The sequence below is a fragment of the Lolium perenne genome, chromosome 3 (assembly GCF_019359855.2).
Source record: "Lolium perenne isolate Kyuss_39 chromosome 3, Kyuss_2.0, whole genome shotgun sequence".
Lineage (NCBI taxonomy): Eukaryota > Viridiplantae > Streptophyta > Magnoliopsida > Poales > Poaceae > Lolium > Lolium perenne.
The window spans coordinates 332,206,723-332,221,160 of record NC_067246.2 but is presented as its reverse complement, the minus strand read 5'-3'; the positions used below and the strand labels follow the sequence as shown (position 1 = coordinate 332,221,160).

The 14,438-nt window shown below is 42.0% G+C and overlaps 1 protein-coding gene and 2 long non-coding RNA genes across 8 annotated transcripts; 1 reads left to right on the top strand and 2 right to left on the bottom strand.

The window, feature by feature from the left end:
- The first annotated feature begins 817 nt into the window (after positions 1 to 817).
- LOC127345839 (uncharacterized) lies at positions 818 to 4,675 on the top strand. Its single transcript, XR_007879032.2, has 2 exons — positions 818 to 2,155; positions 3,540 to 4,675. It is a non-coding gene; the product is annotated as an uncharacterized lncRNA (long non-coding RNA).
- LOC127345838 (uncharacterized) lies at positions 1,055 to 3,656 on the bottom strand. 6 transcript variants are annotated; one of them, XR_007879031.1, is made up of 3 exons: positions 3,522 to 3,656; positions 3,369 to 3,427; positions 1,055 to 3,260 (listed from the first exon to the last, which is right to left on the bottom strand). It is a non-coding gene; the product is annotated as an uncharacterized lncRNA (long non-coding RNA). The 6 variants fall into 6 exon arrangements; XR_007879028.2 differs by having other exon boundaries at positions 1,055 to 2,240; positions 3,133 to 3,443; positions 3,522 to 3,655; XR_007879027.2 differs by having other exon boundaries at positions 3,369 to 3,443; positions 3,522 to 3,655.
- A 959-nt stretch (positions 4,676 to 5,634) lies between the features above and the next one.
- On the bottom strand, positions 5,635 to 7,875 carry LOC127345837 (BTB/POZ and MATH domain-containing protein 1). Its single transcript, XM_051372375.1, has 3 exons — positions 7,488 to 7,875; positions 7,142 to 7,215; positions 5,635 to 7,062 (listed from the first exon to the last, which is right to left on the bottom strand). The coding sequence occupies exon 3, from the start codon at positions 7,052 to 7,054 to the stop codon at positions 5,882 to 5,884; it is 1,173 nt and encodes a 390-aa protein (XP_051228335.1). The 5' UTR covers positions 7,055 to 7,062; positions 7,142 to 7,215; positions 7,488 to 7,875; the 3' UTR covers positions 5,635 to 5,881.
- Positions 7,876 to 14,438: the final 6,563 nt, after the last annotated feature.

The window sequence follows — 14,438 nt, the reverse complement described above, 5'->3', positions numbered from 1 at the left end:
GTGGTCTGTTGTGCCGTTGCGTCAAACCTAACCCGAGTATGGGAGTGGGGCACCGAGGCAAGCCGGCAGCTCTGATTGCGTCGGCGGTTGGCTTCGTGCAGACTTTGCTCCAAGGAAGGCGGTCACGGTCACCCAACCGGCGGGGTCGCTGAGCGGCAGAACCTGAGGTCCCATCAGCGGTGCTCGGACAAAGGCGTAGCACTCCCCTGATGCACCGAAACACCTGATGCTGGTACGTGTCCCCTCTTGCACCTCTGTCTTCTCCATTATGTATCTGATCTAGTTTTCTTGCTGATAAAATGTGTTGATTTCGAATTCTTTTACTTGAAATTCTTGAATGTTAAGCTGTAGGTGCCACTTGGTTGTAGAGATCAGCTTATTGTATTTTGGTTGCTTCTAAGTACTCTATTCTTTTGAAAAAAAGTAAATATGCTACTTGGGTTGTGAAATTTGTTTCTTATAAGTAATAACTATCTGAAAACATAACATGCCATGTTAAGCCTTGGAACTTTTGTATAAATGAACTGGCAGCACTACACTGCTTTCATACATACACTTATTTTTGGATGGAAGGTGGATACAAATTTAGATGGAAGGTGGATACGAATTTTTTCTCAAAATAAAAGATAATACGTTCCAAAACCTTGTATGCTAATTTATCTTATGTGCTAAGATCCAAGACGTTGCATTCTGAATTATATGCATGCAGATGTAGAGTTCTAGTTTTGTAAATATGTACACATTCATCAATTCATGCTAATTACATACTGTCTCTATGCTAGATCAGCTTACTTTTTCTAGCTATTTTTGAACTTTGTGGAGGTTACTAATATTAACATAAAAATGTTTGAAACTATATTATCCTGCGAAACATGGTCAACCATATCAATCTCTGTAATTTATTTTCCAAACAATTAAGATTTTTTAGCTTATTCCAAAATATTAGGTTAGAAGAAAAACTGGATTAACCTACGAAGAAACCTATGAAGGTCGGTGTGTAAACATATTTGATAGTTTATTTAGAGAAAAGGGGCTGCCTCTGACTCCATCGACATACAACCAAAAAAGTTCTTATACATCATCCAGTTATAATTTCTAAGAGAACAACTCAAAAGCTAATCTAGAGGAGGAGAACACTGCAACATATCCAAAGGTTGCAAAGTTCATGTCTAGGCAATCTGCAACTACCCCTACCCGCCCCTTGTTTTTTCCAGCAGCACCACTTTCCTGTCGAAGAGTGAAAATTATGAGCATTCTTGCAAAGCAGCAGCCATCCTCTAACGTTTGCCACCACCTTGTTCAAGATCATGTCCATGCATGTCCTCGAGCGCTGCTGTTGTCGCCCTCTACTGCTCGTCTCCCCGTCCCGCCCGGCAGCATCGAGCCTGGCCACAGGGTTGCAGCGGCAGATCACCAGCGCTCAAGGACAACTACAAAGGCGACTACGTCGTCGATTGGATAGAGCAACTTGCCCTGCACCACCCCTCCTTGCGTGCACTGTCATCGGTAGCCTGCCAACCACCTGTAGTATTTTGTCCGTGGGCATCTCTGCAACTTCCTAATTAAATCTTATAAGTAGTGTTGTGTTAGTTATTTCTTTGCATCACTCTGATTCCCAGTAAAGTGTACTTTGCTTGAGGTAACTGGCATGAAGATTTATAGCCTCCATATTGATTAGGAAATTGGTCAAAAAATGTAACCAGCATGTATGCTAACTAATTTTTTTCTGTAAGCGTAGCTTTTATTTTGTAGCAAGAAGGAATGAACACTTATTGCAATTGATCAATACCATGGCATAAAAATTTGTAGCATAGGATTTGCTAACACAATATGTTTTCTTAGCTTTTGTGTGGAATGTACTTTCGGCCAAGTATTTCATGCGCTTTTGTGTGGATTTTGTAAACAAAGCATGGAAGTTCCATTGTGGAAAGAACTATAACATAGATATGCATGTCTAATCTAAATTATATGATTTTCTGCCTAGCTCCTTTTATAAACAGTTGCAAAAAAAATTGAAACCTAAACACTTGCAATTTTGATAGCAGAGGTTGTTAACTCATGTAGGAGAAAAAGGAAGAGAATCAGTACCATCAGGAGACCTGACGGCCCTGTTGCCAAAAACTGCGCACCTCCAAGTATACAGCCCCTAAGGAAGGTAACTGGAAAAGCTGAACCTTCACTCCCAATGCTGAGATTTGTTGCATCTTATAAGCATAGACTATAAGCTTATGTTTGATAGCCTGAAGAATAAATCAAAATCACAAAAGCAGAGGAAGAGCTGATTTCATAGAGATCATAGTCATTGCAGAGTAAGCTGAATAAAATGGATAGAAGCAGTATAACTGTATAAGACAGAAGATACTGAGAGTAGTCTTCAGCACAATTCCATACAACAACGCGAAGTATAGCAAACAGAGAGCTGACTATAAAATAGCATGGAAATGGTTACTAATAGAAAATATAGATAACACAACTGTAGCATGTTTATGATGACAAATAAATTCAGTAGTTGACACTCCTAAGCGAAATCCACGTGCTCAAGCTGAAGCGTTGAACTTGAAATAACTCCACGTATTTATACAGACAGCACACAGAACGACAAAAGGTTAGCAGGCTAATAGTTGTGCACATTTTTGACAATTAAGTAAAATCATGAGTAAAAACAAATTATAAAATAAGACTACGTTAGCTCGTCCGATATATATTAACTCATAGGGCACTTATAAGCATCATCATGCGGATGAGTTTTATTCCAGTGCAGTTACGACACGGATCTTCTTGCTTGTCACTCCAAAGTACATAAAATCCAACCATAAAAATCGAAGCTTCAAGATAGCTTGTGTAATGACTGAAAGTACATAAGATCCAACCACAATTTTGCACTAACTACCATTTTCCTTTCGGTACAGTTGTGAGATTATTTTAGATAAAGCGGAAGAATACGTTCTATTCAGATTTGCATATAAATGTAGGTCAGTGATACTCCTTTAGAGGTAACATGTGTGTTGTTGGCTGGATAAGTATCTGCTTCTTAAATTTGACTGCACAAATTGAAGGAAGAACATAAAATTGAATAAATAGGATGCATTACTCTAGAAATCCATGTTGGCCCTCACCGAAAGTTGGAATTACCTCTTTCTGAATTTTGACATTTCCTCCGGAGCGAGCAATTGGACCAACATCCCCAGTCTGGCCTCTCCCATGGCACCAGCGGGGACGCCCTGGTGGATCATGTTGGTCAGCCCTATCCATTCTCACAACTACAAAAGCAAATGCAAGTGAACGCGCAACATCTGACTTGGAAGAAGCACAAAATGAAACAAACCAAATCATCAGGTGGCACCGATCACACCAAAATCTGTAGTTACCTGAGAACTGAAAAGTCACACATTAGAAGCTCTGGATCCATGAACACAACTTTTAGAACCTGTAGAAGCAACAACCTAAAAAATAAACTCTGCATCAATTTTGCATTAGATGGACTTGTAACTGATGCATAAGAAGAAGACATGGATTCTTACTGTAATCTACTTTTGCAGGATTCTGTGCCTCAGTTTGAGAGCAGATTATCTAGAGTGAGACTAAGAAACTATCATCCGATCCAGCTTGCTTGCTATCACGCTGCCGAGTCAGCCTGCTTGCCATCATGCTGGGGCAGCAGGCGAGACTAACATCTACAACCCTTGTTCCCATATCATCCCGGGTCCCGGCGACCAACAGTGGTCCGGTTAGGTAGACAGGCTGGGGATATGGCGAATCAGCATGGGAAAATTGCTAAAGAGCGGCAAGGATGGATAGCTGAATACGTTGGATGAAGCTGGAACCATGGATGGCGGTAGGGGCGACATGGACCGAGGAGCGAAAGGAGAGGGACTGGAGGCCAGCCAGAGGAGGCGAGGCGGCCACTGGCCTCGCTCGGCGGGCCGGCCACCACTCCCTCTCGCCGGAGCCGGGCACCAGGTTGGACCTCGACCTCACCGAACATGCCGGGAGGATGTGGGAACCACGTCAGGGAGGCCTGACCACCACTTCAATCCGGCCGCTCGGCCCCGAATCATGCGGAAGAAGGATGATGCGTGGGTGTCGGCCGGCCGGTGGCACGGGGAAGCAGACCGGTGGTAGTAGGGCAAAGGCGGCCCGTAAAAAAGTGGGCGCTGGCCATGGGGAGGATGAATACGAAGACCTCGGAAGAAAGAAGAAGAGAGAGGTTGGGTCAAAGTGGATTTGCTCGATCGTGCCACCGCTTTTACCGTAACTTCCGGAGAAAATACGTGGCAACATAAACTGATGAAGTTGGCCCGTTGGACGTGCAACCGGTAACCGGTTGCCCATCCACACAAAAAAAGAGTCACCGGTCAAATAAATCAAATGGGCCATAAAAATAGAGGGTACGTGTCCAGCAATGGTTGAAGGAAAGAGTAGATAATTTGTGCATCTACAGTGCCCGAGCGTGCCTCAATCAACCATGAGACGCTAAAAATGTCCAACTTTTATATAGGGTATAAATAACAATTTAATTAGTAATGTGTATGACTATAAGTTCTTCGTTTTTTCAGTGCCCATGCGATAAAGTTGATATTTGGTTTGACGCATCGAATTCAGATTTGTAATCACAAGGACTGTAACAGAGATATACTATCGGCCATGTTGTTTCCTCTAATATAATACTTCTGTATCTTTTCCTTTTCCCCATTTAACTCCTATAAATATTCTGAGAGCTAAATAGTACATGTCTTCAGTCCCAAACTTTCAGTGTCAATGGTAACTGCAAATTAACCTTATTTAGAGGCAGCAGTATGTCCATATAGCAGTATTAGATAGTCGTGGTCATGGGTCAAAAGCAGAGGTTTATTATTGTGCTCTAGCTACTATTGTGTAGAGGGTCTGAGTAGAACAACAGTTACTAACAAGCTCACAAATCTAATAGGACATGCACATTAATAAAATCCTAACGAAACTAATCTACTACTAAATAAAAATATGTAAGTTAGTTGATATTTGCGTAATGCATAAACTGAAGAATCACACTGTAATTTAAATTTAATTAATAAGAGAGTTCAACATGCCTTCAAGAATAGGTTTCTGTTACCATAATCAAAATTCTTTCCATGATTTGGGGAACAGAAGTTGGCCCCATGTACCAACAATCTGGTACAAGAATAGTCCAGTTTCACTGCCAGATGTATCATGTTTCCATGTTTACTTATTTAGCTCAAGGTCAACTAGTTAATTACTGAACCACTACCAGTACTTAGTGTATTAACAGTTGTCCCTGTTTGGCTGTGGGTTAGGATTTGGTTTAAATCTGCCTTAACTCTAAAATTGACTTGTGATGTCTGATCTAAATTATCTATAACACTGGATAAGATGTATGTTTCAAATAGACACCTACTAGTTCAAATGATGCAAGTTAATTTGGTGAAAAATGGAAAGGCACATCTACATGACACCCTTTGGAGATTATAAATGGTCTAAGAACACAATTATTAGTGCTAATAAAATAAATTATCATCAAACAAACCCAAAGCAAAGCACCATTGGCAATACCAGTTTAAACTAAACCTCAAACCAAAGAACTAGTTCAGTAGCTTACACTCTTGTGCAGATTCATTAAGATTCATAGCAATTTTACAATAAAACACGAAAACATCAGCATAGTTCTTGATAACAACTAGAAAAGGCGTTTACATGATAGAGGAAGGTACAATATACAAGACAATCAACGGAGAAACGACTAGCTAGGTTACTTGCACAGATCAGTGTGCTTACACCTGAAACGACAGGCCTCCACATGATGAAACAAAAGCGAGACACACAGACTACCATCTAACTAGAGGATTACATCCCATACATGCATAATGGTGTTACTTCAGGTCTTGCATTACATCCTCTCGTGATTCCTCTTCTTGTCCTTCTGATTTGATACAAGCTTGGAAATGAGCTCGTTCAAAATAGAGGGATAGGTCATAGTTATATGCTCCCAATCATCAGTGGCCATTATTTTTTCTACACACATGGGAGACTGGACTTGGATAAACTTCAAGCATGCATTCTTCAATCCGCAGCAGTAGTGTTGCTCAGCTAGAGCAAGAGTGGATGCCACAGAGCTCACACCTATATGCTCAGACAAGAGCTCTTCACATAAGAGCTTGAGCCGTTGGAGATCATATCTGTCTGCCGCTACAAACAAGTCTTGCACCCACATTACATAGTCTACTTCTTCCTCTTGTCTTTGTTCAACAACTTCTGCTTTGTCTCCCTCCAGGTAGTTGTTCTTGTCAATCTCCGGGAATGAATCTGTGTAGATGAACCGAAGTAAAGCTGCAAACACTTTTGCTCGCATGTCTTTGATCTGTATGGCACTAGACGTAGTGCCCTCTGACATGGGGCCAAAGAGTTGTGCCATGAAGACCGTAGATCGGGCTGCTAGCACACACCGGTGTGCAGCGAACGTCTCGCCGCTGACCTCAAATGTCACATCAGTACCCACCTTATTTTGAAGGAGATAGTCAAAATGTTGATGTATGTCAGACACGGTGCCACCGGCATACTTGGTGTTGAGATCCTTGCAAACCATGATGTCACACCGGATTGTGAAACAATCACCCTTTAGATTACCTGATCGTTCAAGGATATCTCTTCTCACAAATCGAGGGAAGCCCCAAGATGGACTTTTGCTAGAGAAGCTGTATGATTTACTAGCACGAATGTGCATCTGCTTTTGATGCTCAACCTGGTCAACGAAGCTAAACTCGACCTTGGCCTCCACGGGCTCTTCAATGCCATCATCGTCACAGCAACGGGCAAAAAAGAGAGAGATGAAGTCCGCACAACTGGGGTCCGCACCGTTAGGGCAGTAACAGATGCACCATTTATGGCCTCCTACCATGAAATCCCCAGAGCTATTTACCTTGCCATTGGGTATCTCTCGTAAGGTGCGCGAGTAGTCATTTACCACAAGCAGGTGGTACCCGCTGTCCCCGCAGGTGTCGACAGCCGGCGTGGTGTGCACCTCATCGCCGATGAGCATAGATACACCGGCGAATGATGACATGACGAAATCTGCGAGTCAGATCCAAAATCCAGTCACCATTCACATTCCAGGTTATGGAGCTGAGATGGGTGAGCTGAGGGGACAAACCTGGGCACCTCCTACTGCTTGAGACCACCTCCACTCGCGGGCGCCGCTTCTCCCCAGAAACAGAGTGCAGCAGCCTAGCATTTTGCAGAGTTAGGTCGGGCTGACTATAGAAATGCATGTCATTTTTCCTGCACTATCATAATTGACCTCGTAACAAAATTTTATCGACATTTGTTTATGGAACGCTACAGATCTGGAGAATAGCGGATATCTATGAAACTGGCACATGGCCTAGCTTTGTTTATACAGTACAAAAACACTATCAGTGCTAAGCTAGCTCACAGTGGGATATACCAGTCGGCTACATAGCAGGAAATAAACACCAAACGGGAGATCGGCAGCTCACCTGGGGAGAGCGCGTCGGTGATGGGCCTGGGGGCTGGGGAGTTTCGGTGGAGCTCCTGGTTGGAGGTCGTGCTCGGGCTGGAAGTCGGGCTTGGGCTGCAGGAGGCGCCAGGGTGGAGAAGCTCGTCAGGCGGGAGGAGGTGCTCGGGCAGGAGGCGGAGCTAGGTGCAGACGATTCCAGGCAGGAGGTTGCGGAGGAGCTCTGCGCAGGGGAGTCCGGCTGGAGGAGGTGGGAAACGGTCCAGGCGGCGAGGATCTTGCGGGTGGCGCCGGCGGGAGGCAGCGGGGGCGGGGAGCCAAGGCGGCGGCGGCGGCGGCGGCGGGTCGCTTTAGCTAGGGCTCGATGGGAGAAAGTGACGAGGAAATTTCTTACTCTCCGCTCTAAGATACAAGGCAGTCAAAAGAATACATTTTTCATGTGCTTCCTTCATCCCAAATTATATCTCGTATAATTTTACGTGAAAATGAAATTTTGTAAAACTAAACCAATAGAAAAGAATATATTAAATTTATATTACTAGATTCACGGTGAAATATATTTTCATATTATATATATTATATATTGTATGGATAAATATATTTTTACTATATAATCTGTCTAACTTTATAAAGTTTGGCTCCGACTAAAATTATACGCAACATATTTTTAGAACAGAGTGAGTATATAATGTCACTAACATTAATCAGAAAAAGATGATTAGATTACCTCGTAGAACTGTGCTCATTAACGTGAATGTTGCATGGAGACATAGGGAAGGAGAAATATTAACTTGCAAAAAGATCATTTTACATAATTATCGAGCTATTTGTTAGTTAGCTTTATTTTCTTGGTGCCTAAAGTATAAATTTGTGGCTGAGTATTTGACACTACATTGTTGTGCGTATGGTCATTGCCTTATATTTTCGAGAAATAGATGGACGTATGGTCCTATGCTTGTAAAGTTGTTTCACGAAAAACCGAATTGTATTGTGTCATATGTAAAAAAAGATAAAATTCGGTGCTTAAAATAGTTATTCACGAGACATTTATTTATTTTTTTACACATGACACGAAAAAAGTTGATTCTTGGGGTGCGCGCACACTAATATGTACGCGTTAAATTTTTGTTTGGAATATTTTTGACATTTAAGAAAAAAAATCCCAATGATAGGAGCATATGTACATGCCATCAGAAGTGCACTTTCGAAACTTAACCTACTATAATTTCTTTAAGGAGAGGGGTGATCACCAGAAGATTCTTCTTCCTAGTATCCCAAAGCCTCACCATCTCAGAACAGTCTGTCCCAATGATGATTCGTCTGAGGTTGCGATCTTGAGTAAACACAACGGAGTTGTGTATTGTTCTTTCATTGTCAACGGGTCGATGATGCCAGGGTACGCCTTGCACCATGCGCCTCTGAAAACACCGACACCTTCCCTCGCAGCTCCACCACTTCTAGCCACACTCTTTTGCATGTTAATAGAACCACCCACGTTAAACGGAACCACACATATGCCTGGAATATACAATGCACTCTTTGGTTGAATCCCTGACTAGGAACAGTTGGGAGCTCTAGCTCTAGTAGCGTATCGCAAACTGCTTTTACTACAATCGCTAGGTCAAATCCCCTCTCGCCATGTCTCCATCTATTTCTTGAAGACCATATAGACCACACCATTGTTATCGCATTTGCTCTCTCTCTCTCTCTCTCCTCTGATAAGCATCAAGTTTCGGTCAAAATATCTGCCGCCCATGTCGTTGGGTCCATCTTTGATAATTTGACATTCAGAATGTCTCTTGCCTAAACAGTATGGCACCAGAACATTCAAACAGACCAAGAATTAGTGTTTCTAAGGTAGATTTGCACACTGAACAAGTGATACTATCTCTGACATGCTCCCTAGCGAGGGTTGAGTAGTCTGGCATAATGCCTCACATAATAACCCGACACCAAAACACTCGCACTTTTGGCACTACTTTCAAGCTCCATAGACCAAAAAAAAACAACTCTCACTTTTGGTACTACCTCCATCTATATTATGCATAATGTTTGTTGTCTAATGAAGATCCGGGATTCAGAGATCTAGATAGATGATCACTTATTGCTTAGCGACTCCGCGTCTGATAACCCCCAAGTGCAGGGGATCATCATAGTATAATTCGATAATCATTTGAGTATCGAATCAACAAATAGTTGAAGGTAAACTATCTATTTTTAAAACTCAATAACCCACTTATATGGCCTTCTATGCAAAGCTAGGAACTATAATGTGTGTGAAGTAATTTTTGCTTTAAAACTATAAGTGCTGAAAATAAAATGCAAGGAGTAAAACTAATATGAGAAAAGTAAAATGTAGTAAAATAAAGTGAGGTGAAGTGGACTAGAGTGGAGTAACCAACTTATATGGTCTTCTATGCAAATCTAGGAACTATAATCGTCGTTGTTGGTGCCGCTGAGATCATTAAAGACGTCTAAGAAGCCATCGGCCTCCATCTGTACCTTCATCACCATACACCATTCTTGGTAGTTGGTCTTGATCAGCATCGGCAGGATGCATGGACATGCCTCGTCCCTGGAACGTGCGCTCCACGATCCACGTCTCAAGGGCACCGTCGAGGGACACTCGTTGATGAATCTGTCGGCGAGCTTCTTTTTCGATCTTGTCCCTGCCAATGTCTACTAACCTTTTTTTCCAAGCGACCCAACATGGGGTCGATTTTCATTACCATTGAGATAACGAAAAACAGCAGTTGTTCTGGTAGGAAAAGCAGAAAGAAAAGGCAGGAGGGGGATTGCCGCCTACTGCTAGGGTTTTAGAGATGATTACAAGCAACGTTTTTTACAACTGATCAAAAGCACCAAAACCAACTAGCCAACCAAAAGCCACCAACTAGATCAAACTCATGCATCACCAGGCCACTGCGAGGAGAGTATACTCCAGACGAAGAGGGAAATAGCATCAGTAGGCGAATTATGCATCATTTTTCATCAGTCTCCATGTTATCCACAGCAGGATCTGTCCTTTGTTCATCAGTCAGGCGAAGATTTCCTCTGGCATTTTGTCTCTCCGACGAGGATGATGTAGCAGCAGCTGTAGCAGCAAGGCAGACAAGGCCATCAGCGCTAGCCTTGATGTTTTCTGCATCAGATGAATTATGTAGACTTTCTCAGTAATTCATAAAGACATCAGAGAAAATGATTAGCTCATTAGGTGATTTGATTATTTTTTCTCAAAACAATCTCTATTTCTCAATTTCCAAATAGCCCAGCAGATAGCAGCCAGTCCAGCAATCTGCAAGTTTCTACTGGCTGAAAAAAACCAAGGGAACCACCAGTGGGTGAAACTCCCAGGTCTATCAGGTGCTCCAATAGCCATGCCAACTGTGCTCCAAACATATTTTGCTGCTGCACATTCAAAGAAAAGGTGGGATATGATTTCATCTTTGTGGAAAAACTGGCAGGAAGCACTTCCAATCCATCTCCTCTTGAGCAAGTTATCTTTTGTAGCAATTGCATTATGCCAAATCAACCACAGCCATATATTTATTTTCAGAGGAATTTTGCTTTTCCACAGATGTCTGAAAGATCTGTGAGTCCCATTCCTGCAAAGGTGATTGTACATATACTTAACAGAGAAAATTACATTCTTTAACCATTTCCAGAAAGGCTTGTCTTTTTCTTGAGATGGCACAGTTTGTCTCACTATCCCCAACAGGCCATGAACTTGAACAGCCAACTCAGGAGATAAGTATCTTCTACAGGTGAAATTCCAGCCAAGACTAGCAGCACCGGCAACAGTAATACTTTGTTCATTACAGATATTAGAAATACCAGGGAAAGTATCTTTTAAAGGGTTAAGGCCACACCAGGGATCACACCAAAAACTCATCACTTTTTCCATCCCCCACTTGCATCCTCTTTCCACACAGATAAAGATCTTTTACTTTCTGCATATCTATCCATAAGGGTGAGTCTCTGATATGTCTCTGACGTATCGATAATTTCTTATGTTACATGCCACATTATTGATGATATCTACATGTTTTATGCATACTTTATGTCATTATTATGCGTTTTCCGGAACTAACCTATTGACGAGATGCCGAAGGGCCAGTTGCTGTTTTCTGCTGTTTTTGGTTTCAGAAATCCTAGTACGGAAATATTCTCGGAATCGGACGAAATCAACGCCCAGGGTCCTATTTTTCCACGAAGCTTCCAGAAGTCCGAAGGGGAAACGAAGTGGGGCCACGAGGTGGGGACACAGTAGGGCGGCGCGGCCCAAGACCTGGCCGCGCCGGCCTAGTGTGTGGCCCCACCAGGACTCCACCGACCTTGCCCTTCCGCCTACTTAAAGTCTCCGTCGCGAAAACCCTACCACGTTCGATGAAACCAGAGAAAACCTTCCAGAGCCGCCGCCATCGCGAAGCCAAGATCTGGGGGACAGGAGTCTCTGTTCCGGCACGCCGCCGGGACGGGGAAGTGCCCCCGGAAGGCTTCTCCATCGACACCACCGCCATCTTCATCAACGCTGATGTCTCCCATAAGGAGGGAGTAGTTCTCCATCGAGGCTCGGGGCTGTACCGGTAGCTATGTGGTTAATCTCTCTCCAATGTGCTTCAATACAATAATCTCATGAGCTGCCTTACATGATTGAGATTCATATGATGATGCTTGTAATCTAGATGTCATTATGCTAGTCAAGTGGATTTTACTTATGTGATCTCTGGAGACTCCTTGTCCCACGTGTGTAAAGGTGACAGTGTGTGCACCGTGTGGGTCTCTTAGGCTATATTTCACAGAATACTTATTCACTGTTATGAATGGCATAGTGAAGTGCTTATTTGTATCTCTTTATGATTGCAATGTGTTTTGTATCACAATATATCTGTGTGCTACTCTAGTGATGTTATTAAAGTAGTTTATTCCTCCTGCACGGTGTAATGGTGACAGTGTGTGCATCGTGTAGTACTTGGCGTAGGCTATGATTGTGATCTCTTGTAGATTATGAAGTTAACTATTGCTATGATAGTATTGATGTGATCTATGCCTCCTTTCGTAGTGTGAAGGTGACAGTGTGCATGCTATGTTAGTACTTGGTTTGGTTATGTTGATCTGTCATGCACTCTAAGGTTATTTAAATATGAACATTGAATATTGTGGAGCTTGTTAACTCTGGCATTGAGGGTTCGTGTAATCCTACACAGTTAGTGGTGTTCATCATCCAACAAGAGGGTGTAGAGTCTAGCATCTATTTATTTATTCTGTTATGTGATCAATGTTGAGAGTGTCCACTAGTGAAAGTATGATCCCTAGGCCTTGTTCCTAAATACTGCTATCGCTGCTTGTTTACTGTTTTACTGCATTTATACTTCCTGCAATATTACTATCATCAACTGCACGCCAGCAAGCATTTTTCTGGCGCCGTACTACTGCTCATATTCATTCATACCACTTGTATTTCACTATCTCTTCGCCGAACTAGTGCACCTATTAGGTGTGTTGGGGACACAAGAGACTTCTTGCTTTGTGGTTGCAGGGTTGCATGAGAGGGATATCTTTGACCTCTTCCTCCCTGAGTTCGATAAACCTTGGGTGATCCACTTAAGGGAAACTTGCTGCTGTTCTACAAACCTCTGCTCTTGGAGGCCCAACACTGTCTACAAGAATAGAAGCACCCGTAGACATCAAGCACTTTTCTGGCGCCGTTGCCGGGGAGGAAAGGTAAAAGGCACTCGTACTCCGGTCCCAGGTAAAGTACTTTTCTGTTGCCATTGTGTGAGTGCTCGAAGCTATTTCCTTTAGATCCTGCAATTGCAGCTTTTGTTTCTTGTTTACACTAGTTAGGCATAATGGACAACAATGAGCTTCTTATTCTATTTCCTGATTTAAGACATGGATGGTTTGATGCGAAAATTAAAAAACCTATGGAACATATTAGTATGAACGCTTTGAACACCATTGTTGCTAATGATATGGAAAATTCTAAGCTTGGGGAAGCTGGCTTTGATGAGCATGATATTTTTAGTCCCCCAAGCATTGAGGAGAAAATTTACTTTGATGATACTTTGCCTCATATTTATGATGATTATAATGATATTGGTCTTTTAGTACCGTCTGTTATGGAGGATAAATTTGATTATGATTACAATATGCCTCCTATATTTGATGATGAGAATAATAATGATAGCTACTTTGTTGAATTTGCTCCCACTACAACTAATAAAATTGATTATGCCTATGTGGAGAGTAATAATTTTATGCATGAGACTCATGATAAGAATGCTTTATGTGATAGTTATATTGTTGAGTTTGCTCATGTTGCTACTGAAAGTTATTATGAGAGAGGAAAATATGGTTGTAGAAATTTTCATGTTACTAAAACACCTCTCTATGTGCTGAAATTTTTGAAGCTACACTTATTTTATCTTCCTATGCTTGTTACTTTGCTCTTCATGAACTTGTTTATTTACAAGATTCCTATGCATAGGAAGCATGTTACACTTAAATGTGTTTTGAATTTGCTTCTTGATGCTCTCTTTTCACTTCAACTCTCATCCTTATGTGAGCATCGTTAAAATTGCTGAGCCCATCTTAATGGCTATAAAGAAAGAACTTCTTGGGAGATAACCCATGTGTTTATTTTGTTACAGTACTTTTATTTTGTATTTGTGTCTTGGAAGTTGTTACTACTGTAGCAACCTCTCCTTATCTTATTTTATTGCATTGTTGTGCCAAGTAAAGTCTTTGATAGCAAGGTTGATACTAGATTTGGATTACTGCCGAGAAACAGATTTCTGTCTGTCACGAATCTGGGCAGAATTCTCTGTAGGTAACTCAGAAAAATCTGCCAATTTACGTGCGTGATCCTCAGATATGTACACAACTTTCATTCAATTTGGGCATTTTCATCTGAGCAAGTCTGGTGCCACTTTAAAATTCGTCTTTACGGACTGTTCTGTTTTGACAGATT